Raw genomic sequence first — 24333 nt, forward strand, 5'->3', positions numbered from 1 at the left:
TGTGTGTTTGTGTGTGAAAGAGAGAGGAAAAAAGAGAGAAAGAGAGAAGGCGAGTGTGTCTGGACTGTGTTTACTCTGCAGTCAGCCAACCTCCTGCTCACATTTAGCATGGCCTGACCTTTGACGTCTCAGATCCTGACATACCAGCTCCATTACACACACACACACACACACACACACACACACACACACACACACACACACACACACACACACACACACGGCCTAAATCATTCAACAGGATGTAGTTATAAAGAGGCACACCGAGGCACAATCAGTATGAGTGTGTGCGCCCATGTCTGGTCTTATGTACCAATGTTTGCCTACATGCCTTTGTTGGTGTGTGTGTGTGTGTGTGTGTGTGTGTGTGTGTGTGTGTGTGTGTGTGTGTGTGTGTGTGTGTGTGTGTGTGTGTGCGTGTGTGCGTGTGTGGAATAGCACAATCCCCCATTGTTCTTCAGCTGCTACCTTTAACAGGGCCACATTCCTGCGCCAGTCAAACCAGATGAGGAAGAGAGAAGGAGAGAAAGAGAGGGAAGCAGGGAGGAAAAGAAAGAGAAACACAACAGGGGGATGAAAGGGGGAGTCAGAAGAGAGGATGGCAGGGAAAAAGGCGAGGAGCCACGGCTGCTGACCTGCCCTTTGACCGCTCGGGAAGGTGAGAGCCATCCATTTGTCCTCACTGTTGGTAGCTGCCACCTCACGCTATACCACCCCCCGCACCCCCACTGCACACCGACGCCCCCACCCCCTCACTTCCCCCCGCACTCCATCCATCCGCCAACAATGAACAATAAAGGCAACTGTCGGGAGCACTGGCCGCTGGAAAAATAAACACGCCGCTGTCCTAACTCACAGACCCACCTTTGTAGAGCCAGAAATGTGTGTGTGAGCGTGCTTGTGTGTGTGTGTGTGTGTGTGTGTGTGTGTGTGTGTGTGTGTGTGTGTGTGTGTGTGTGTGTGTGTGTGTGTGTGTAGCCGAAGCTGACCAAGACAAGAAAGAGCCTTGTGTTAAAAACGTTAGCCTGTTCAATTGGGGGGTGAAGGGGTTGGGAGGAAGGGGGCAAGGGGGAGAAAAAAAAAGGATAAGGGGGGTTGCAAAGGTGAAAGGTGAGTCTTTCTTGTAGGGGGTTCTTGTTGGGGTTAACCCCCCCCACACACACACACACATACGCACGCACGCAAACACAGTAAAATTGAGTACTTTTGTGCAAAACAGTGTGTATCTTGAGGTGGAAGGCCATTCCTTTGAGCAGCAGCCGGGAGAGTTAGGTGTGTGAAAAACGAAGACAAGCAGTCTGTTCTCTATCTACAAGCTGCTCCCAATCCCCCTCTCAGCTGTGGATCTTTCATCAGTAAACCAGAGTATTTGCAGAAGTGGAAGAATCCAAGAAAACAACACGCTTCCTAACTGAGACGAGATTTACAAACTCCCCTCCTTGTCTCTCCCTTCTCTTACCCTCCTATTTGGACTTTCAGAATTTCTGCGGTCGCCCCATAAATCAGCTCGCGCCGGCTTGTTTCCTCAGCTGCTGCGAGGCAGGCAGGGCGGATCGATAACTGGTTTCCTCCATCGGTTCGCACACATTCCTCCTAAGGCAGATTGCTGCGGCCTGCGCTTACCTACAAACCTGTCGAACCAACACCAACTCTCTTTGGTTTCTCCTCGCGCACACACCCGTGCACGGCGTAATTAACCAATTTGTAACAATGTAACCCTTGTCACCGTGTTTGCAGTGCTAATTAATGACCCCGGCTGCATTGATAACCCGTCCCCGGAAAGGAGGGAGGAGTGGGGATGAGATGGCTGAGGGGGAAGGGAATGAGGGAGAGAGAGGAGGAGAAGGATAAGACACAGACATGACGGCGGAGGAGAGAAGAAGTGGGGAGAAGAGTAGACCGAGGTAGACAGAAAAAAAACTAGTCTGGAACTATAAGGGGTAAATTCAGTATATATTTACACGGACACAATAACACAATTATGGTATTTAATCAAATTAAGTAAGATTAAGGTAATAAAATGAAGGTTTGATTAAAGCACTTACTACATGATTTGCAATAACCTGATTTTCCTAATAGTTTACTTGAGTTGCTTGACAGCGTCTTACTATTAGTGGCATTGGAGGTTGTGAATTTGATCGCAACCTTTACCCTCTTAAATCCTGTTTACAAGCTCATGTTGTGCAGCCAAGCTTAATTCCAACCCAAATAACCTTAAATTACAGTTCAGATTACAACGTTTCCAAAGATACCAGGTATTCTGGGCACAAGATTGAGAAAAATTTGCAAACAACGATGCAAAAGTCATCCAGAATGTTTCAATTTGATGGAATAAAGAATCTTAGGGTTTCAATATTTCCCCCAGTGTGACATTGTTGAGCTTCATCGCAGTGCCGAAACAAGTCAATAGTGTACATAAAACTGCCGCACAGTGTGCAAAGAAGCATGAGGAGCAATTCTAAAGGAAAACAAGAGTTTAAGAGATGAATCTTTCCTGTCACTCTCTACTATCTCATGCTGCACATCTGATGCTAATGACACTTTATGTATTCTAGTTGCTATGAGTTCCATACTTGTGAGTGTGTATGTGTGTGTTTTGCTATGTAAACCGCATGGGGCCTATTTACCAATGTTGCTTCTCACTATGCAGACAAAGCGGGAGGCTGTGGCTCAAAATCACTTTGTTCCCCCACAAAAAGCTCTTCAATGGAATTCGATGAAGAAAAAAAAAAAAAAAAAGTGTAAGAACACTTTCCATATATTTCTATCTTTGGTATCTTATCATAGGTACAAGTAGACGTCACTCACAGACACACATTGTTATGTAAGCACTGTCTAAGACACACACATGGACTTAACTGTACAACGCACGCACGCACTCTCTCTCACACACACACACACACACACACACACACACACACACACACACACACACACACACACTCTCCTGATATTGCTTCCCAGCTGTTGGTGTGTGGTGCACCAAGCGGGACGCCCCTACACAGAAATGTCAGCTCGGCAGGGAGCTGGGAAAAGGGGGTTTGATCAATGGAGCCCCCATCTCGACGGCCACGCCGCTCCGCAAGGCTCTTTGATTACATATTGCTTTGCTTCCTAATGAAGCTCAATTACTGGAGGAGAACGGCGGCTTTGCCCTGGAGTTACAGGGAATAATAGCCAGACTATTCCACCTCTCTCACCTCGTCTTTTCCCCCCCCACCCTCACTTTCTCTTTCTCTCTAGCTGACTTTTGTTCCCGCATATTCACAGCGCAGCTCCCTTTTTGTTTCACTTCCTGCCCTCTGTCCTGCTCCGTCTGTCTCGCTCTTGGATGTTAAGAAGGGTTGGTGTGGATAGAATGGGCGATTAACACTGAGATTAACACAGAGCTGATGGACTTGCAGAGACGTCATTGACTGTTTGACATGTCGGTCGAACGCGGGACGAGGCGGCCAGCTTGGTTCAGTTCAGGGCAGCTCAGATCATTTTTAGTTCAGTTCAACTGAATTTAGTCAATTTCTGTTCAATTTAACCTCGAACATAGGCTGTTTTCCTTGGATTTCATACCCTTTAATTACAGGTTCATGGCCTAGCAACTACATGTCTTACCTAGGCATGCCATTTATTGTAATTTTCAGTATAAGTTGGACTACTCAGAAAATGCCATCAACTCATATGTGAGGGGTTGTAAAATTGTTTGGGTTTCTTCCCCTGTGTGTATACAACACGGTCTCACATTTTCGTGCTGGCCACCACGAAAAAAACGACAAAAACGTCCCTGTGAACACAAATCAATAGATTAAATAACGTGACCATTTCACGAACTGCCGTGAGACTGGGTTGGTGTATATATGTATTTTATTAGAGTAAAGAGTTAGTATTACAAAGATACAAGAACAACGCTGATGGGACATTCCAAGCCTTAAGACTAGAACAAAAAAAGCTGATTTTTACAAATTTTTCAACCGTTTGGTTTTTCTTTCACTTTTGGATATGTTTTAAGGTTTTGTTACTGGTTTTCCCATCATACTTGATGTAAACAGGAGGGGGGCTACAGCTGAATTTCTATTTTTTTATTTTTTATTCTTTTTAGTCTGCTATATATCTGATTGCATTTTGGTGACTCTGCACCATGAAAAGTCATATTGCATTAGCCACTAGCAGTTCTGCACTGTTACCATGGATACAGACAACAACCACCTGGATCTCTTTTGATTATGCGTCAAGATATGAAGTTTTAAAAAAGTATTTTTTTAAGGTTTTTCAGTAGATTTATGGACTTTTTGGACTTTTTTCCTCAATGGACATCGGAGATGCATCTTATTAAGTTCAAAGGGTTAATTGCATTGAGCTCACTTAAGTTTACTTCTGTCATTGTTTAGTTGTACCATACCTTTAATTTCCCCGATGTGCCCTGAGCCCATGGCCAAAAGTTTATCCTTCCAGTCCTTTGACAACAGCCTCTCAATGCTGGGGGCCTCTGTTTAGGGGAGGGGGAGGGTGGGGGCAGAGGAAAGAGAGAGAGAGGGATTCAGTTGGCTGGCCAATATGACAATAAAGCTCATTTAAAGTCCATTTGCTGTAATAAAGGCAGCGGCAGCTCAGCCTAATGGCCGCATCAGCAGGAGAGAGAGGGAGAGAGAGGGTGGGAGAGAAAGGTGGAAATAGAAGCTGATAATCGAAAGAGAGGAAATCCGAAGAACAAAAACAAAGTGAGCAAAAGGGAAAATAGCGAGAGAGGCAACGCAAGATAAAGAGAGAAACAAGTGGAGAGGAGAGAGGGAGAGAAAGAGAGAGGCTTTTTCCCTCTTACCTGCTGCTAGAGAATCATTAGCCCTGTGGGCCCTGAGACAAAGAGGGCCTTAATGCACCTGCCACAATGGACACATTATCAGCTAGTGCTTTGTTTTCAACACACACTCCACCAACCCTTACACACACCAACCCCTGCACAACACACACATGTGCACACGAACCTGCAGGATCATTAATTACAATCCTAACCATGGTCGCACTCACACATGGATCTACGCACGCACGCACGCACATACACACACACACAGTGGGGGGGAATGGAAATGTCACACAAGAGAGCAAACGCATGCAGAGATTCAACCCTGCATGTGTGTACATCTATGCGCTAATAGCGATCTCACACACACACACACACACACACGCATGTACACATATACACATGCTGCCATCAACTCAGCCACCCTGTTGACTGTTATTGACATGAACAAAGAGGAACGAGGGAAATGATCAGACAGAAAGGGAGAATGAAAGTGTGAAGCAAAAGGGTGAGAGAGAGAGAGAGAGAGAGAGAGAGTACTCTGTTTACTGGGAGCCATCTGCACTTGGGATGCAAGGCCTTGCTAAGGAAAGAGGTTTTACACTTTGAGTGGGGAGATTAACCCTATCAGCCAACACAAACACACACACTTGAATGCACAAACACCCGCAAAACACACATGCATGCACAACACATACACTTGAATGAGCCCACGCGGTATATATAGCTGCACACACAGACGCGTAAACATTGGTAACTGCCGATGGCAGGCAAAAAGTTTGTATGTTCCTGGAATGTTTTTTTTCTCTATAATGATTTAAGAAAAAAAAGGTCTTAATCTCACTGGTATGAGATAGCTTCACCAACACCTACGCACGTACACATGCGCGCGCGCGCACACACACACACACACACACTAATGCTTCCCACAGTGAAAGAGAGAGAGAGAGAGAGAGCAAGAGATGTCCAGTGTGTTGAGCTGAACAGCTTAGCATGTTTTCTCCACCACTATTAAGTGAGACATGAACGCGCACACACACACAGCCGCCACACTCAACAACAAAATCTGAGTACTTTTAACCATCATCCAAAACACAAAAAGCAGTGCTTCGCCCAAACGTCATTCTTTCTTTCCCCTTCATCGCTCTATTTATTTCTTCCTGCGATGGCGTGGCGAGATGAGGATGAGAAACCACCAGGAGATTTTCAGGATTTCAAATGACACATGATCACGGACAAACAAGGATACATGCAAGAGAGTGGGGACACGCAAAGCATTGCAGCGTGTCCTACATACTGTACCTCAGTGTGTGTGTGTGTGTGTGTGTGTGCCTGCAGCCTCCCCAGAGGCCTGAATCAGGTCCTCTGGCTTCAATACTAGAGCACTCACGCTCCGTTGGGCGCACACACACACACACACACACACACACACACACACACACACTGTATGTCGCGAAAGATCAATGCTGCACTTCGAGGCGGTCCACGTCTCGTTCTTTCTATTTCTCATCCCTCACTCTTGCTTTTTAAAATCCTTCCACCCGTCCTTGGACTCTGGCTGGTGTGTCCTTGCATTTTTTTTTTTTTTTTTTTTTTCGGACGCTAGCACTCAGCCCAGTTAGTCAGTTTCAGCGCTGCGTCCCCTGATGTGCCCTAGTGCTTTCTGTCAGAAGGCACCGTAGCCTTCAGGGAATAGGTTAGCAGTGGGGTGAAGGCGGGAGGAAGACTGAGACAGATGAAGAATCTGTTGCAATAACAGGGAGGTTCGGAAAGAAACACGCGTAGAGAGGAAGAAAGAGTAGAAGAAAGAGTGTGCTCCTGTGTACCCCCCCCCTGACAGCTGTCTCACCATCACCCCAACAGGTGCTATTAGCCCCTGGCGCTCCCCTTCTCTCTCCCCCCTTCTCTCTGTCTCTCACTCTCATCTCTCCCTCAACAATGACAGAGGCTTTTAAGCCAAAGAGCTTTGACAAGTGAGAGGGAACAACAAATGGCAGTGTCGCCTGTTCTCTTTCCATTGCACTCCCTCTCTGTCTCCATCTCCTAGTTATTATTTTTATTTATTAACAGGGCTGCAGTTATTGTCCCCAGTGACAGGCCGGGGCCACTTTAACTATTAATAAAAGCCAAGAGGCTTTTTCATTGTGTGGCGGATGGCAAAATGGAAGGAAATAGGCAAGAGGAGTGGAGGGGAGAAGAGAGAAAAAGAGGGGAAGAGAAGAAGAGTTGGCATGCTGCAGCTTTTAGTGAGATGTTGATTGATGTGGTGAACACTATGGGAAATGAACCCTCACTGTCACCCATGATAAACACACACATACACACACAAGCGTGTGCATCGGTTAAAAGATGTGTTTGGGTATCCTGAAACTGTGACCTCACAAAAACTGTCCTACCCTCTTTTACGCATTAGCTTCCCATCATGGCTGTTAGTGCATTAGGATACTTTCAAACTGCATTTCCTTGTTTTCATCTTTATATAAGAACAGGAAATATGACCACCATTACCTGACACTGCACAACAATAACAACCTGCTTGATGCAAATCAACTCTTGAAAGACTCTTTCCACTTCTCTCACATTCAAGGATTCATTCGCTTCAGGCCAACTAGATGGAAATGCACCTGATTTCATGGTCTGCAGTATTTCAAAAGTGTTCTTTTTTTTCACAAAAACTTGACAGTCGGATGGAAACATAGCAAGCGTCTACTACTGCCAATTAAGGCCAAACATCACATAATAAAGGAGGACAGCACAACACTTTCCACGAAAATCAGTGTAGCTACTCCCTGTTTTTCTGACGTATAGGACGTGTGTGTGTGTGTGTTCTGTGAGGTAAGCGGGTGGAGTTTGGTGCCCACGCAGGGGTGTGGGCCGCATATTTTCAGGGTGGGGTGTTGGAAGCTGAGGGTGAGGAAGGTTACCCGCCTCCCCCTTGACAAAAATGAATGGGTGAGGAAATGAACAGAAGAAAGGGGAGAGAGGAAGTGTAAGGCACACAGGACGGTAAAGGAGTGTGTGTGTGTGTGTACATGTTAACCCCTTGAAATGCAGATTCCCCCCTTTCTTTTCGCTCTTAAGTAGCTTTAAGGTTGGAAAAATCCTATTATTTCAAACATTTGTATTATGTGTCAGCTTGTTCCAGCTCCTAATTAAAGCTATATGATGTTTGCACTGGATATACAATATTTATATTATTAAAAACTTTTGAAAAACCATCCATCCTTGTTTTGACTGTCTGGTTTTGAACGTACGACAGTGAATAGCGCTTGTTGTATTTTCATAGGGAAGCACATTAATTCATCTGAGGGTGACGTTCCCATTCCGATCCCGCACGGCGGCGAGAAGGATTCTGGGAAAAGCAGAGGGGGGAAAAACGCTGACAATAACTCTGGAATCGTCGGCTATTATCTTGGCTCATTGGCTCAAACGGAGTCAAGCTGCTGCCCTGCAGCCGAGCCAAAACAACCCCGTCCACCTGCCGAGAGAGAGAGAGAGAGAGAAAAACTGTGTGTGTGTGTTTGCGTGTGTGCATGTGTGTGTGTGTGTGTGCGCATGTGTTAGAGCGAGCCCCCATCCGGATTTTGGATCCACAGTGAGCTTTTGGTTCAGAAGCTGCTGGAGAGAGAGAGAGAGAGAGAGAGAGAGAGAGAGAGAGAGAGAGAGAGAGAGAGAGAGAGAGAGAGAGAGAGAGAGAGAGAAAGAGGAGACTCAACTTCAGTCCAGCTCGCCCCGACCAGCCTCACAAACAATACCATCTCTCTCTCTCTTCTCTTTCTCACTCACTTTCTATTTTTCACTCAGACGTTTTGCCCTGAGTCACCACAAGCGGCCAGCTCTATTTTTCCTATTATCTCATATTTGTGAAGCCTGGGAGGGAGGGATGGTGAGGAAGAGGAGGAGGAAGGGGGGTGGGGGTTGTGGAAAGAGAGAGCCCGAGCCCTCGGGTGCACAACAAAGGGACCTCTGTGCCAGCGCCAGGTCCAGCCGGGCTCAGAGGAGGGCGGAGGATGAAGGAGGAGGACGAAGACGAGGAAAAGGAGGAGGAGGAGCACGGCCCACAGGAAAGGGCCCTGGCTTGGGACTCGTGGACGGCCCTTATATCCCGAAAAACAGGCTCCACATTGACTCGGGCCTTGGCAGCCATGTTGAGGGCTCCAGCTACCCCCCCCCTCCCCTCCCCTCCCCCCACACTCTTCCTCCCCCCTTTTCCTTCTCCGTTCTCCTCCTTCACCCTCCTCCCTCCCAAACTGAGCAGGGGTCAGCATTGAATAAGCAATTATACAAGCACTGGTGGAGTTTGTCTAAGACTGCCACCCTGAACACTGAAGTATTGAGATGGAAGGAAGAAGTAACAGAGAGAGAGAGAGAGAGAGAGAGAGAGAGAGAGAGAGAGAGAGAGAGAGAGAGAGAGAGAGAGAGAGAGAGAGAGAGAGAGAGAGAGAGCGATAGAGGAGACGTGTGTGCTGACTTCTGGGGTGAAAACACATTCGCTGTCGGCCATGACAGAGACAGAGACAGAGACAGAGAGAGCATGCTTACATGTGATCTAAAGATTAGATTATAACGGTCATGTTAACACCTTAAGCAGGTTATCTTAACTGAATTACGGTCAAAATTTGGTAGGAATTCTTCGTGGTAAACAATAGATACCAATTAGGTCTGTCCACGTTTTTCTGAACCTTTAATCTGGCTTACAGACAGTAGGAGAAAGAAACATTTGTGCCGCTTTGAGGCTGCAGACATAGCTGTGCAGGCAAACACACCTGCACATGGTGCACTCAAGGTGGCCCAAAGCTGTGCTAAACTATGCTATACAATTGTCTTAGCGCATCACCCAATGCAGCAACCGTCCCTGCTGTAATGAATACTTGCTTAAGTCTTAATAAATGTTACTTTAATATTATGAGGTAACTTAAGTCTTCTAGTAGTAAGATGTTACAACTTCAACAGACTGGATCATCTGCATTATGGAGACGCTCAAAGAAACTTCAGAAAAAAAAAAGAAAAAGAAAAAGGCAGAATTTGGAATACAACTCCTCACTTATTTACACTCTCTTGATACCGCAGCTTCTGCTTTTCAGTCTGGCTATTCCCCTCGCACTGAAGGCACCAACACACTCCATTACGAAATGATGATGTTGATATTTTGATGATCAATTCATGTCTGGTTGAGCTGGGCCATGTGTCTGGACACATTTTCATCGATTCCTTCTAAAGACGGTCCAATCGTTTCCAAAGCGAAGGGGGCTGTGCCAAGATTATGGGCAAATCTTGGCACGTTTTCCCCAAAAAAAGAAAAAAACAAAAACAGGGGCACTATACGGCAAGTTGAGAGAGGAGAAAAGAGATTGAGAGGGAGATGTATCAAAAAGCTTTTTGTCCAAGCCCACCTCGCACCACCACCTCCGCAAGGTTAGCCGCTAACAGTACCAATTACTGGCTGGTTGTTGGGGAGAACAGCGCTTGGCAACAGTTGCCGCGGTGGCCGGGCCTCTGTGTAAACACTAAGATCCCTCTCCTCCTCCTCCTTACTTTATAGCCCTCCCAGTGCTCCCAGTTTCCCCTTGAATCAGAGGATCGCAATGAGAAAGAAACAGAGAATGTGTATTAATATATTATACTGTGTGTGTGTGTGTGTGTGTGTGTGTGTGTGTGTTAGACTCAGTCCCCGGTTGATCTCAAGGTCTACAGTGACTTTTAATTCAGAAGCTGCTCCAACTTTAGTTATTAATAAACACCCGGACCACTAGGCAGGCTAAGGGGACCCTTTCACTCTCTCACACACACGCACGCACGCACGCACGCACGCACGCACGCACGCACACCCACACACCCACACACCCACACACCCACACACCCACACACACACACACACACACACACACACAGAAAGTATTTGGCACACACTCACAAACTCAAGCTAAATGACATCAAATTCTGAGAGTTAAGAGACTTGTTATTCATCGTGCAAAGTAAGTTTTTGGGTGAAGCAACAAGGGACATATGGTCCTCCCCTAAAGTACTGTGACAATCGCAGATGCGTTTCTAAACACATTTCGGGGCAACACACCTGTTCAGAAATCGCACACACGCAATATCACTTGCCAAAACACCTAAAGACTAACCAGAGAGAGGGCTTTATTTTTGTCTTTTTAAAGCGAGATGAAGTTTTTTGGGGAAAAAAGCTTAAAAAAAAAAAAAATGACAAATTAGCTTTTTTTTTCCCCTCTCATGTAAATGTGAGGCCACTGTGCTACCAAAAAAAGGATAAAAAAAGGAATTGAGCTCACACAAAACAACAGATGTAGTGAGATCCTTTTTTTCAGTCTAATATTAGGGATTGCATCGATGTATAGCAACATGTTTCCATTAAATGTGGCGTTCTAAGAATAGGCCGCAGCACATAAAGCGAACATTTACAAGGGTGTCAGTCAACAATTTAATAAATTGAAAATCCATTTATCTGAATACAGAGTTCTGCCCTTCACTCCACTGCCTTTCCCTAACAGATGGTGTTGTGGGTGCTTATGTCCAATTTGATTTGAACCAAACCCTCAGCCAATTTTTACACTGGCATGAAATCTCAGCGAGCCAGATCCACACACTGGCAGTCAGAAATAGCAGCGGAGAGGGCGCGACATTGTGAAAGAACGATGAAGGGCAAAATCTGGAGCGGAATTCGAGAAAGTCGCGGAAAAACTTTCCTTGTTGTTTCATTTCGCTCGGGTGCTTGTTGTTTTTCTTCTTCTCTCTCGCTCGCTCTCTCCCCTCCTCTGCATGTTGTTTTTGTGCCGAGCTGGAGAAATTAGCGATGCTATCTTAATGCAGTGTTTTTGCGGGAGACAGAGAAACGTTCCTTTCACTCTCTCACTCACTCACGCACACACATCCACACACACACGCACACACACACCATTTTCCAATTGCCTCTGTGACTTCCATTATCATTAAATGGTGTTTGATAGCATCTAGACATTTGAATCTGCTGCGGACTAATTCAGCCCGGCCCCTGATAGCCGCTGCCACTGCACCTTATTAGGGACAAGCTATGGGACCGAACGCAGATCCCATTTTCATTTTACTGCTTCATACTTTACAGGGACGAGACCAAGTGTCAACAGTGGTACTGATAACCACCACATACTGCCCGCTAATTGCCTGGGTTAACAAACATAGCCTCATGAGGGACTTTTGAATAGATAATGGAGGTTCTCACGCAACAATTGGTCATGCTGTATTTAAAACTGTATTCACTGAGGATCCTTTGAACGGCTACTCTGACAATTACATTGTATCCTGATGCTGCTGTCAGGTGAAAGCCTTGTATCTCCTGAATGTAAAGTAAGAAAAGCACCGGTTTACTTTTTTTTTTTTTTTTTTTTTTTTTTTACATGATCTGATATGTTTCGAGACATAAGCCCAAGAGAGTTTTCTCAACCAACGTAGATGCATGACGTCATCTACCAACTACAGCATGGAAATTGGGTTTCCAGCAACACTTCTATGTAATTAATTTACAAACTCATGAAATCTTTATTTTCATAGAAAAATCTCATCTTCATATCACTGACCTGTGAATCAACCAATAAGACAAGCCAATTTGTTTGTTTTTTTAAATCACCAAAAAAAACACAGAAAAAAGTGTGTCTGCAGATTCTGCTTCCTCAACCTGATGTCAGAGTGAGGAGGGGGTAAATACTCTGGGCCAGCACTCTTTTAATGCACGCACATCTCTCCCTGTCAAAAGCATCCTGTTGAAGTAGGCTAAGGCATGTGTATCGTTGTGTATCTGTGTGTGTGTAAGTGTGTCGTACACAGTGGCTCAGGCAGCTGTAATGGAAAATGACACTTGCAATCTGTCTCGTGGCAATAACCCCTCTTCAGTGCTCTTGTCTGCACTACACACACACACACACACACACACACACACACACACACACACACACACACACACACACACACACACACACACACACACACACACACACACACACACTCAATGTGTCTGTCAATGCGGCAGCCCCCAGGCCGTCCTTGTCACTGCACAGCTTTATTGCATCACTTTAACGTGACAACAAAAGAAGACATTGTGTATTGGGCCTTCCATGTATAGGAGGGGAACGGACCCACGCAGTAACTATGCTGGAGACAGACGGAACGCGCGCGCACGCACACACACACACACACACACACACACACACACACACACACACACACACACACACACACACACACACACACACACACACACACACACACACACACACACACAGAGTTCAGCGTTTTCTCTTGTGAGCCGTGACATTTTTCGTCTGCCTGTCAAAGCAATGGCAGAGAGACAGACAGAACAGCAAGACACTCCTGATACACTAATGTTGCTTTGCATGTTGGAAGCCTATTCAAACAGGGCTGAGTTGTGACTTTAACCTCCCCTGCGCTTGTGTGTGTTTGGTGTGCATGTGAGACTGATGGGTAAAGACTGTTATTTCGAATGCTATCATAGTTTTGGCCCTGTGTTGGCTGTTTGATTGACAGTTGGCTTGGCTTGAGAGTGGCTTTGCTTTGCCGGACGGCGGAGGCGGGACCCGCCTATTCCAGTTAACACGGACGCTGTTGACAAGCACAAACAGACGCACACACTTCTCCCTCCATTTATGTGTCTGTTTGAGTCTTGATATCCTCTCTCTGTCTGTTACTCTTTCTGTCGTTTGTCTTTATGTGTGAAGGTTTGTTCCATCTGTGCTCCGATCGGCCTGAGACAGAGTGCGTTGTAAAGCCTTAAGAATAACCCACATTGTCCTGCGTGCTGCTCAAAGATAGGGCAACAGACATGTGAGAACCATTAGACCAATGGCAACAACAGTCCAAACAGCACTGGAATGCTCTGCTGACTAGCATGTGTGTGTGTGTGTGTGTGTGTGTGTGTGTGTGTGTGTGTGTGTGTGTCTGACCTGTTGGAGCCTTAGCAATCACTGTGCTCCAATTATTTGCTCATGTCGACGTCTAACCCTCTTTTTCATTTTTCATTCCGTGTAAATTCCCAACTTTAGGGATGTGCAATTCCAACTCTCTAAACTACCCCTTTCATCAACAGAGTTTTTTATTCAATGATTGCACTAGTGTGAACATTTGTCATTTAATATGTGCACAGTGATGTGTCAATTTCAAGCCCTTTCTCCGATTGTGATTATCCACTTTCTTCTAGCATTAATAAACTCTTTCAAAAATGTTGTTAGCATGCCCACTTATTGGTAGATTCAAGATCAATATGGCTTTAACTCACTGGAGAGGTGCCAATTGGAGCTCAAAACTGATCAAAAGTGCAGTCGGCACATTCAAATTCAATATGCTCCAAGTCTAAATTTGATTGTCATATCAACCAAAACACTAATTAAAACATAAATGCTCACACCATCGGAAAAAGTTACAGCAAGTAATGAATAATTAGGATGTTTATCAAATCAGTCCAGCATCATATCTTTATCAGAACAAGTTAACTGTGTCAATTCAATTACACTTATATTGCCTTTGTTGATAAACATCATACAATCTTTGACTTCAACTCCTCTCCGACCAAGTTCTCTCAATGCATCACTACTTCTTTTCTTCCTAAACATTCCTGTCTGTCTTTGAGCCACTTTTCCTGCGCCGCGCCTCCCCCCCCACCATTCTTCCAACAAGACACCCATGACTCTGTGAGGGGGCTAACTGTCTTAACAACGTTTGGCTCAGAAGAGACAGGAGACTACAGTCGGGTATGATAACCTTGGCCATAGCCTCGTTAGCGTAACTAAACGAACCAACAAAACAGAGGAGGAGGGCGTGATCCAAACCAGGGCACAATCCAGTTAGCCCGTGTTTTCACATGGTAAAATGATACCGGGGGTGGGGGGGTCCAGGGAGAGCTGGACAGAGGGCTCAATGTTATAGAGCGTGTTGGGTGTGTGTGCTTTTGGGTGTAAGAGCGTGTCAGACAAACCGACATGACCTTACAAACAAGTGTCCAGTGTCTCAGTGTGGACGGCTCCTTGAACCAGCATCACAAGACTGTCTAGTGTGAGGCTTGCAAACAAACATGAGTACATGAGTTCAATTTGTGAGAGGGAGAAACAGTGAAAGCAAGCGCGAGAGAGAGAGAGAGAGAGAGAGAGAGAGAGAGAGAGAGAGAGAGAGAGAGAGAGACAGACATGAAGACAAAGAGAGAAATAAAGATAGATAAAAAATCTGCCAGAAGGAAAAGATGTATTGTGGAATGTTTCCTTCAATACTTTGTGTCCATAAATGTGTTTCTGTATAAAATGGACCCATAAACCAGCATCACCATTTGGAAGCCCCACTACCCACCATCTGACACCCATACACACATGCACACAGACAGACAGGAAACCTTGCAAACTCCGCCCACATGTAAAGGAGCCTTAAATAGTGCTGTTACACACCACTTACACACTGCTGATCTTTGATATTCATAGTTAATCATCATTTTACTCACACATTTTAACAAGGATTCACATTTTTCTGAATCTAAGCAACCAGAAAATGTCTGTGAGCACAGGAAGGTAATCTGTGCCAAAGAAATGGTGACGCAGGCAGACACAGATCGTAGATGCATAAGGTGAAAGTTTAACGGCAACACTTTAAAATGAAGCAAAGAGGGATGAGGAATGTAAGAAAATGAGTGTGAGCAGTGTAAGAAGGGACGGAGGGAGGGAGGGACGGAGGGAGGGAGGGAGGGTGAAGGTGGAGATGTGGAAATCATGTGTTGCCTTAGGAATGGAGAGTTTTTTTTCAACAGCAAACACTGTTACAGGCCAAGCTTATACAAACAAGACTTATTGGAGGTTTACTCGCTAAATACAGAAGCAAATCCATCATTCAGAGAGAATACTTAAGTCCTGCAATAAGGCCCCTTTAAATAATGGACTAATTGTCTAGGTGAGTCTATAGCAACTCTGACTATCTATTGATGATCACTGTAGTATCATGTCATAATGTCCCTTTTAAACCCACTGACGGGGATGTTTTGGAGAGGCTACAGAAACACACACCTGGGTTACAGACAACACTGGCGTACAGCAGCTGATTTGCTTTGTCGGTATTACAATGAGACAATGAGCCAAGAGGCCCTGTGTGTGTGTGTGTGTGTGTGTGTGTGTGTGTGTGTGTGTGTGTGTGTGTGTGTGTGTGTGTGTGTGTGTGTGTGCGCGTGCGTGCCCTGTATGTGCATGTCTGCATCTGACTGTGCGTATGTTTGTGTGTGTGTGTGTGTGTGTGTGTGTGTGTTTGTGTGTTTGTGTGTGTAGGTGACAGCTCCAGCCCCAAACTGACTGGCATCTGGCGGTGGCAGTTGTTTTAACAGCTGAGCTGACAGCATTAATCCGAACGCACCCAAATCAAAAGAAGACAACACCTGTTCACTGCTCCTGAGCCCAGCCGAGGAAGAGATGAGGGAGGGAGGGACAGGAGGAGGAGGGAGGAGGGAAAGAGATGGAGAGAGTGTGACAGTGAATATGAATGGAGGCCCGGGAGTGAAAGAGATGTGAGGGGCGAGTGATTATAAGCAGGTGGAGAGAGTGAGGGGGACAAAAGGAGGTAGGAGGAGAAGGATGGAGGGAAAGGTGGCAGAGGAGAGAAACAGAAGCAAGGGTAGGGCGAGGATGGAAAGCAAGGAATGAGAGGGAAAGAGAAAGAATGAGGTAGGAGAAAAGGGGTTGGGGGGGGGGGGGCGATGAGAGCAGGCATGCTGCCAGGCAACACACACACGGCACTCTTTCCCCTGAGCGAAGCGGAAAGGGGCAGTGGGCCAAACAAGGAGGGTGGGGTGAAAACAGAGGGAAGGGAGGGGAGAGGTGAATGGATGGATAGAGGGATCCCACAGGGAAAGAGAGAGAAGAGAGAAGGACGGTTGGAGAAAGAGGGATTAGGGGGGAGCAGACAGGCGGACAGAGCAGTACAGCAGCGATCCATCCAGAGGAGCATCAGAGCTCCGACATGAGTGGCTGCTGATGGCCGAGCAGCAGCGAATGAAAAAGAATGCAGCGGAGAGGAGAGGAGAGGAGAGGAGAGGAGAGGAGAGGAGAGGGGGGCTGCTGGGAATGCTTGTCTCCCAACATCTGGCTCAAATAAGGCCGGGGCGCGCTGTGGGCTTGGGGTCACGCCCCCCGAGGCTGACAACACAGACACCAGCACTTCATCTGTGGGACCCGCCCTCTGACCAGCAAGCCAGAGGTTAATTAATATAGACCCTGTGGCTTTAAAGACTGACACAGTGACTGGTTGACGGACCGGCTGAGTGAATAGATGTCCGAGTAGCTGAATTCTTGCCAAGCCAAGGCTGATGCATTGCGGGGCTGGCTTCCTCCCTCGCTGACCGGCCGACCTATTGAAAGACTGAGTAACTAGTTGACTGACTTGTTGCTCTCTGACTGACTGAGGTGCTAAAGCTACACAGACAGTATGGACACCATCTTGATATCTGTTATACAAGAGGGAGCGGAAACAGTAAGGGTGGCCCGTGGGCGATGATTACGTGGATCGTTGGCACGTGTCCATTCGCTATCCCTGAGGCATCATGGGTAGCTCCTCGGTCAGGTCACACAAGCTGGTGCGTTCGTCATCACGAGCGGGGCGACATACTGCGTATGAGTCTTTTTACTGCCATGTGTGCAGACAATCTAAGAAGAGCTATGCAGCGATACTGTACACACCAATCCTGCGCTTCCACTCAGGCATCCATGTCAGGCCTTAAATCCTGCGCTGGACACTGCTGACATAGGTGATAGGGGGCTACAGCTCCGATGTGTGTGTTGGAGCTGAGATGTAAAACTGTCCTAAGAAGATTTTGCGGCTTTGCACACAAGCCTACATGGATTATACAGGGGAAACTGGGGTGTAGTCTCTGTCACACACACACACACACACACACACACACACACACACACACACACACACACACACACACACACATTAACATTAGGGCATGGAGATGCACACATACAAGCTCAATCTCCACAGCTAATAAGCTCTAACACAGAGCTTACTTAAAGTCTATTTAAAGTACATTATAGCCTACAGTAAGCCCACATGCTGCCATGAAGCTGCCATACAATTGTGGATGTGCACCTACGGTATGGGACCTGTTTATATAGGTCACATAAACACATAAGCAAATGCATGCAAATATGTACTGTAGATGCACATATGCATCACAATAGGTGAAGTCACTTTTATCTGGAGGTGAAGAAATTTGCTTGAATATGATCAACCTGCCATGCCTGTTATCACAGCTAGACCTGTTTAGCCTGGTTAATTTGCTTATGTTTTACTAAGCTCTATTTCCTGTATTGGTTTGTGGTTGCTCTGTGTATATTGACACATGGAACAAACATATTAACATATAAGAAATTGTTCTTTATTTTACGGGTGTATAATTTCCTCATATTTTCCTGGAGATAAGTTCACTTTTGGAAAACCATACTGTAGGTAAAACACACACACACACACACACACACACACACACACACACACACACACACACACACACACACACACACACTATAATATTTGAATGTTAATAGAAATGTATAGAAAGCTCGCAGCAAAATAATAGCCTTTTATATTTTGCTATGGCACTATGTCAAGATGTAAAATCAAGCGTGTTAGTTATTCCAAAATGTGACTTCCACCTACTCACAAAGTAACTGCTGGTGTGTCAGTAAACTCATTAATGGAAGATTATACTTAATTTAAGTTATTCGCAAACTTGACAACTCTTCTTCTGAAGTAAAAGTGTTTGAGGGTGCAGTCGTCTGGCTGTTTGAAAACTGGTAGACCTCCAGGAAGCAATTCCTTTCCACAATGAGTGTTTTTGTTGCTTAAGTGCCTCAATGAAAAGTTTGAAGATTTTTCAGCTGCATTACATATCCTTTTGATAAAGTAATTGAGGGAAGAAAAAAAATCGGCCGCACTTTGCACAAAATGCATTCATCTTGCAGCCATTTTGCAGCATAAAAACATTCCTCTGTCTCTCCATGGGAATGGGAGAAAAGACCGAGAAAGGAAAATCACAGAAATAGAAGAAAAACAACAACAGGGCGTGCAAATGAAGAGAGTTTATGAGAAAGCTGAATAGATAAATCATGGATTCCACTGATTTGGTCATGGGACATGGCGCTGAATGGAAGTGAATGGGTGGATGCCAACACACTGGGGCCTGTATAACATTTGGGAGTCGGTGACAGGAGGCCTTTATGTGGGACAATCTGACTCACACCAATACACACTTACACACAGAGACACTCAAACATATTCATATAATTGTATGACACACAGGAAATGCGGAAAATTCACACATAAATACTCCTCCTACCTGCCTCCTCACCAGGTACCAACACACACAGAAACATACACACATTCACACACTGTACTGTAGGACAGTGTGGGTGGGTCACAATAGCTACGCTATGGAAGCCCTGGCTGATTCATGAACCTCAGGCCTTTGTCCTTAAGTTAATGCCGCGCCGGGAGGCCAGTGACACACACAGACACACACACACACAAAAATCAGGAAAACCATAGGACCCTCTCTCCTCTCTCTAAGCCCCTTTATGCTCATGTGTTGGACAAAAGCTGGGGCACTGCTTTTCCCCCCAAAAACACACATATTCACACACACACACACACACACACACACACACACACACACACACACACACACTATTCATCTCCTTAATATCGCTCATCTGGACTGGGAAGAATGGTAGAAAGGAGTTTCATCCCCACTGATTGTCTCGCGCAAGGGTGGAGAGAGAATGCCACGTTGAAAAGCAGACGCAAAACAATTCAATAAGAAAAGTGACTTGAATGCGCCTTTCATCGAGCCAACAATGGCCTGCCCCACAATAGGCCTCAGGTTCGCCCCATGACGTTGCCTGTTTCTCATGCCACAAAAGAAAAAAGAAAAAACCAAATTGACTCGATTTGAATTGTAAGCCATGTCCGCGATGATTTTTTCTCTGTCTACTACCAACGCGGCGAAGTTAACTGACACTCGGATAACCGGGAAGAATGACAAATAAAAAGGAACTGTTATTTTTTTTTTTTTTTTTTTTTTTTTTTACATAAGCAACATGAAGCTCGAGCTCTTCGTCTGCTTCAAAGTGAGTTTTATTGGTGCGAAAGCTTGCCCTTTTCTTTTTCAAAACGGTGATCTTTCTGAGCAAAGAATGTTTGAATTTCACCACCGAAGGTTTTCTTTTTCTCTGCCAGGTCACAGGATAGGAGGGGTAGCATAAAAAAACAACTCTTGGAGTTCAGATCTCCTTCGGAAGAAGTTCAAGGCAGAGTTAGTCTCATAAGAATGATGTCAACTTCTCTTTAGCGAATGCCGACCGTGTATTTGGAGCCCTTTAATTGGCAAACAGGACAAAATCTTGCTTTTTCTGGCTTCCCTGAACTTTCTTTTTTCGCTTGTAGTGAATTAAAAAAAAACAATTCTCTCTTTCAACCTCCCCCTCTGTTTCGTTTCATTCGCCTTCCTTTTCCCAGCGCGAGAAGAATGATCGCAACAAACAATGGCTGTGAGAGTCCTGCTGCACCTCATGTTAATTTATACAACTAACTAATTACCGACAAAGGGTGGAAATCACATAAAGACGTTCGCCCGCTCCCACGCTAGGGCTGTGAACCTGCTGCTACTGCTGCTGTGTGTGTGTGTGTGTGTGTGTGTGTGTGTGTGTGTGTGTGTGTGTGTGTATCTGTGTTGCAGTCCACACATTCCCCTTAGGGATCTGTGCCTAAAAGTCACAGGTCCATGTGATGACTTGCAAGGGTTGTATATACCATTGTTGATGTTTATAGTGTGTGTGTGTGTGTGTGTGTGTGTATGTTTGAAATAACCCCCCAGATAGCAGAGCAGTGGAAGGATTAGGCAAAGTGAAGGAGGGGGTGGACTGATGTACGGATGAACCAGGGACTGCCTCGATCCCTCCACTTCTCCGGCTCTTTTTTTCTTTTTTTCTCTTTCTCTCTCTCCTTCTTCTTGGCAGAATGTATCCGCCCTTCCCATTGTCACCTATTGGAGTGTACGGAGGCGTGAGGGAGCTCCGGCCACTGTGTGCTTGTGTGGCACAATAGCCTCGCCTAAGTGCTGTCCTATAAAATGCCTCAGTGCTCTCTAAAAGCAAGCCCTGGGTTCCCTCCCTGCCTTGAAAATAGATGAAGTGCTGTGCGTGCATGTGTGAGCATGTGCCTGTGTGTGTGTGTGTGTGTGTGTGTGTGTGTGTGTGTTGTGTGACATCTGTCATTGAGTTGGCATTTTCGGTATGGAAACCAGTGCCTTGGAGCAGCGAGTACGCTCAGCCATAAAAACACCATTCTGGTTGACCTCAAGGTTGCCGCGCGCAGCTATAAACCTGCATAATGTGCGTGAGCGTGTGTGCGCCCGCGAGGCTGTGAAGGCATGAGTGTGTCTCTTGTTTCCCTGCGCGTGTGTTCAGGTCAAGGCCGTGCGGTATAAAGGCCAGGGTCTGACCCCAGAGCTGCACAACGGCTCAGTAAAGCAACAAGAATATTGCCATTTGTTGACCCTGGAAAGTGGGCAATTTGAATGCGTTTGTCTTTTCTTTTTAGGGTAGGACAAAATAATTGTTAAGATCAGACTTTAAAGAAGTTTAATTGTGATCTCATCAATTCAGAAAATGGTGGTGGCTGCTGAATCAATACACATTTCTATCACAGTTTTTTTCACAGAACTTTTTTTTATGACATGAACTTCCACAACTACCTTCGAAGTCACTGTTCCATTATCTTTAATGTAACTATTATTTGCCACTGTTCATCACACCCCCAACCGGCCCCGTCAGACACCGCCTACCAAGAGTCTGGGTCTGCCGAGGTTTCTTCCTCGCCAATGTCGCAACAGCCACTGCTAATGCTTGCTCTTGAGGGAATTACTGTAATTGTTGGGGTTTTGGAATTTAAAGAGTGTGGTCTAGACCTACTCTATCTGTAAAGTGTCTCGAGATAACTCTGTTATGATTTGATACTATAAATAAAATTGAACTGAATTGAAGGTGTTGACACCGGGAGTCCAGAAAACGGAGGAACACTGATGATGTTTTTTTATTTTATAATAATAAAATGTCTATTGCAACTGGCAACTCTGCACATAAGGGGATTTAGGCCAAATGCAATGTCTTAAGGTTTATTCAGCTAAAAAAGATGTAAACAGTAGAAACACAATTCCAATTGAGGACCCGTGTTTATTCCAGACCTTACACTGAAAAAAAAGAAAGAACATAAAAAGTCCCAGAGGCCATGGAGCCCCAGTGACGGGTAGCTGTAGCTGGGTAGCAGAGGGTCAACAGACGGGTCCAGAGATGGAGCTCAGCTGGCACTCACTGTGAGACAGGGGGGGGGAGGGAGAGGAGAGGAGTGGAGTGGAGAGGAGTGGAGAGGAGTGGAGAGGAGAGGAGAGGAGAGGAGAGGTTTTGGTTTTTAAAGTCCCTTTATTGGACCATTTCCAGATAAGATTCACAGTCACAGAAAATCAACAGACACAAACAAAGAAAAAGAAACCAAAAACTAAACAAACATTAAAAACCAAATACTATCAATATAAACTTTGTGCTTTTTTCCAATCAAAAACTAACCACCAACTCTCCCTCCTCCCCCACAGAGCATAACACTCCCCTCACAGCCCACAAACCACTAAAAACCAGCAAATTGTCCATCATCTTGTAGTAAGCATGTTCCACCCTCAATCGGGCCTGGACCAGACCTTCCAGCACCGGTACTGGCTCCACACTTCCAGCTCCCTGAGTCCGGTTCCTGCGCGTAAGCCAGATGGCCAGTTTTGCCGTTGCAAACAAAAAATTCAGTAAAATGTGAACTGTCCTTTTGTGCTTCCAAAGTCCAAAGAAAAAACCTCTCCAAAACCCTGCACCCACCTTTTAAGAACACCCAACAGATCTGCCAACCGAGGACATTGGACAAACAAATGTGCTAAAGTTTCCACCTCGTGACAAAAAATACATCCCTCCCCTAGCTCGGGATCGATGTGCGCTCTGTATCTGTTTATAGCTATAGCCCCATGCACAATCCTCCATTGGAGGTCGGCTGCCCGCTTTTCAACGGGCAGCTTGTACAGGGAACGCCAACTGCCTTTCGGGGAAACCTCCGGACCAAAAAACTCAGTCCACCTCGACTCCTTCAGCTCAGCCAAAAACCGTATGTTCAGGACCTTTATGCAGGTATAATATAACTCTTTCTTCCCTGCATCTTGAAACTTGCCCAATTGAGGGGTTGAGAAAGACAGTAGCTGACCCGCCTCCTCCTGCCATCCCCCCACAGATGGGGTAATGGCCAGAGAGGGGAAACTGTACTCCCATCCGTCACTCCACTGCTCACACAGCGAGAGGAGAGGAGAGGAGAGGAATGAGGCTGAGTGTCTGGTGCAAGTCCAGGGCAGTGGAGGCACCACTCGAGGGGCCGATGGGAACATCTGTGCCCCATTTAGTGATGTTTCTCCTCCTTTTAATTTCCCTCATTTTTCTCCTCTTTCATTCTGCAGTTTATAATATCTATCTATCTATCTATCTATCAGGTACATGTCTTTTTCCACTGCTGGGCTAATAGATTATCACTAGGCCTTGCTCTGTGCCACCAGGGTCACGAGGGGTTAAATGGCAAGTCCAAAGGATGTGTACAGGTGTGTATGTGTGTTCAGCTGTACAGGTGTGTATGTGCAGCCGGGTTTTAGCACCGGCTCTCCTCTCGACCCCGCACCTCCCGCGACGCTTTGCACTCATTATTCCACGTAATGACACACACACACACTCCAGCACGAGCCACTCGCCTAGCAGACAAACACACATTCAAACACATGCATGCATGCACATGCACACGCGCGCGCACGCGCACACACACACACACACACACACACACACACACACACACACACACACACACACACACACACGGCAGTGTCATGTAATTCTTATCTTCGCTCTTCCTCCTTTTCAATCCTGAAGTAGTTATTGAAGACGGAAGCTAGCGTGTGTGTGTGTGTGTGTGTGTGTGTGTGTGTGTGTGTGTGTGTGTGTGAGAGAGAGAGAGAGTGAGTGTGTATCTCCAGGGTAGCAGGTGGCCAGTGTAGTAAGACAGGAGATGAATGGAGAGAGCAGGAGAGCGGTGGAGCACGGTTGGGCCAGGCCATGGGGGACAACATGGCTAGTCATTTATTAGAGGCCAACACACACAAACACACCTTGCATGCAAAATGCAATCCTTCCCATAACACACACACGAGTGCACTGTCACAAATACATATGCAAATACACACACACACACAAGTATACGTGCTCCCAAAAGCACACACACACACATACACGCACACTGACCTAGTATCTACCATGCTTCATTCATCTAGCCTAAGTAGAGCAACACTAGCCACAGACGCAGAACTATATCTTTCTAACTTAAGCCATTCTTGTGTGATTGTCTCTGTGTGTGTGTGTGTGTGTGTGTGTGTGTGTGTG

General features: G+C 45.9%; 1 protein-coding gene across 9 annotated transcripts in view; it reads right to left on the minus strand.

Moving 5' to 3' along the window:
* sox5 (SRY-box transcription factor 5) overlaps nucleotides 1-24333 on the minus strand; it is a 247941-nt gene that overhangs the window by 41466 nt on the left and 182142 nt on the right. For all 9 annotated transcript variants that reach the window (XM_028570609.1, XM_028570608.1, XM_028570607.1 and 6 more), the window contains one exon: nucleotides 4394-4480. In XM_028570609.1, the coding sequence (XP_028426410.1) occupies nucleotides 4394-4480 (87 nt within the window). The remainder of the gene's footprint in view (nucleotides 1-4393; nucleotides 4481-24333) is intronic.

The sequence above is a fragment of the Perca flavescens genome, chromosome 23 (genome assembly GCF_004354835.1).
Source record: "Perca flavescens isolate YP-PL-M2 chromosome 23, PFLA_1.0, whole genome shotgun sequence".
NCBI lineage: Eukaryota > Metazoa > Chordata > Actinopteri > Perciformes > Percidae > Perca > Perca flavescens.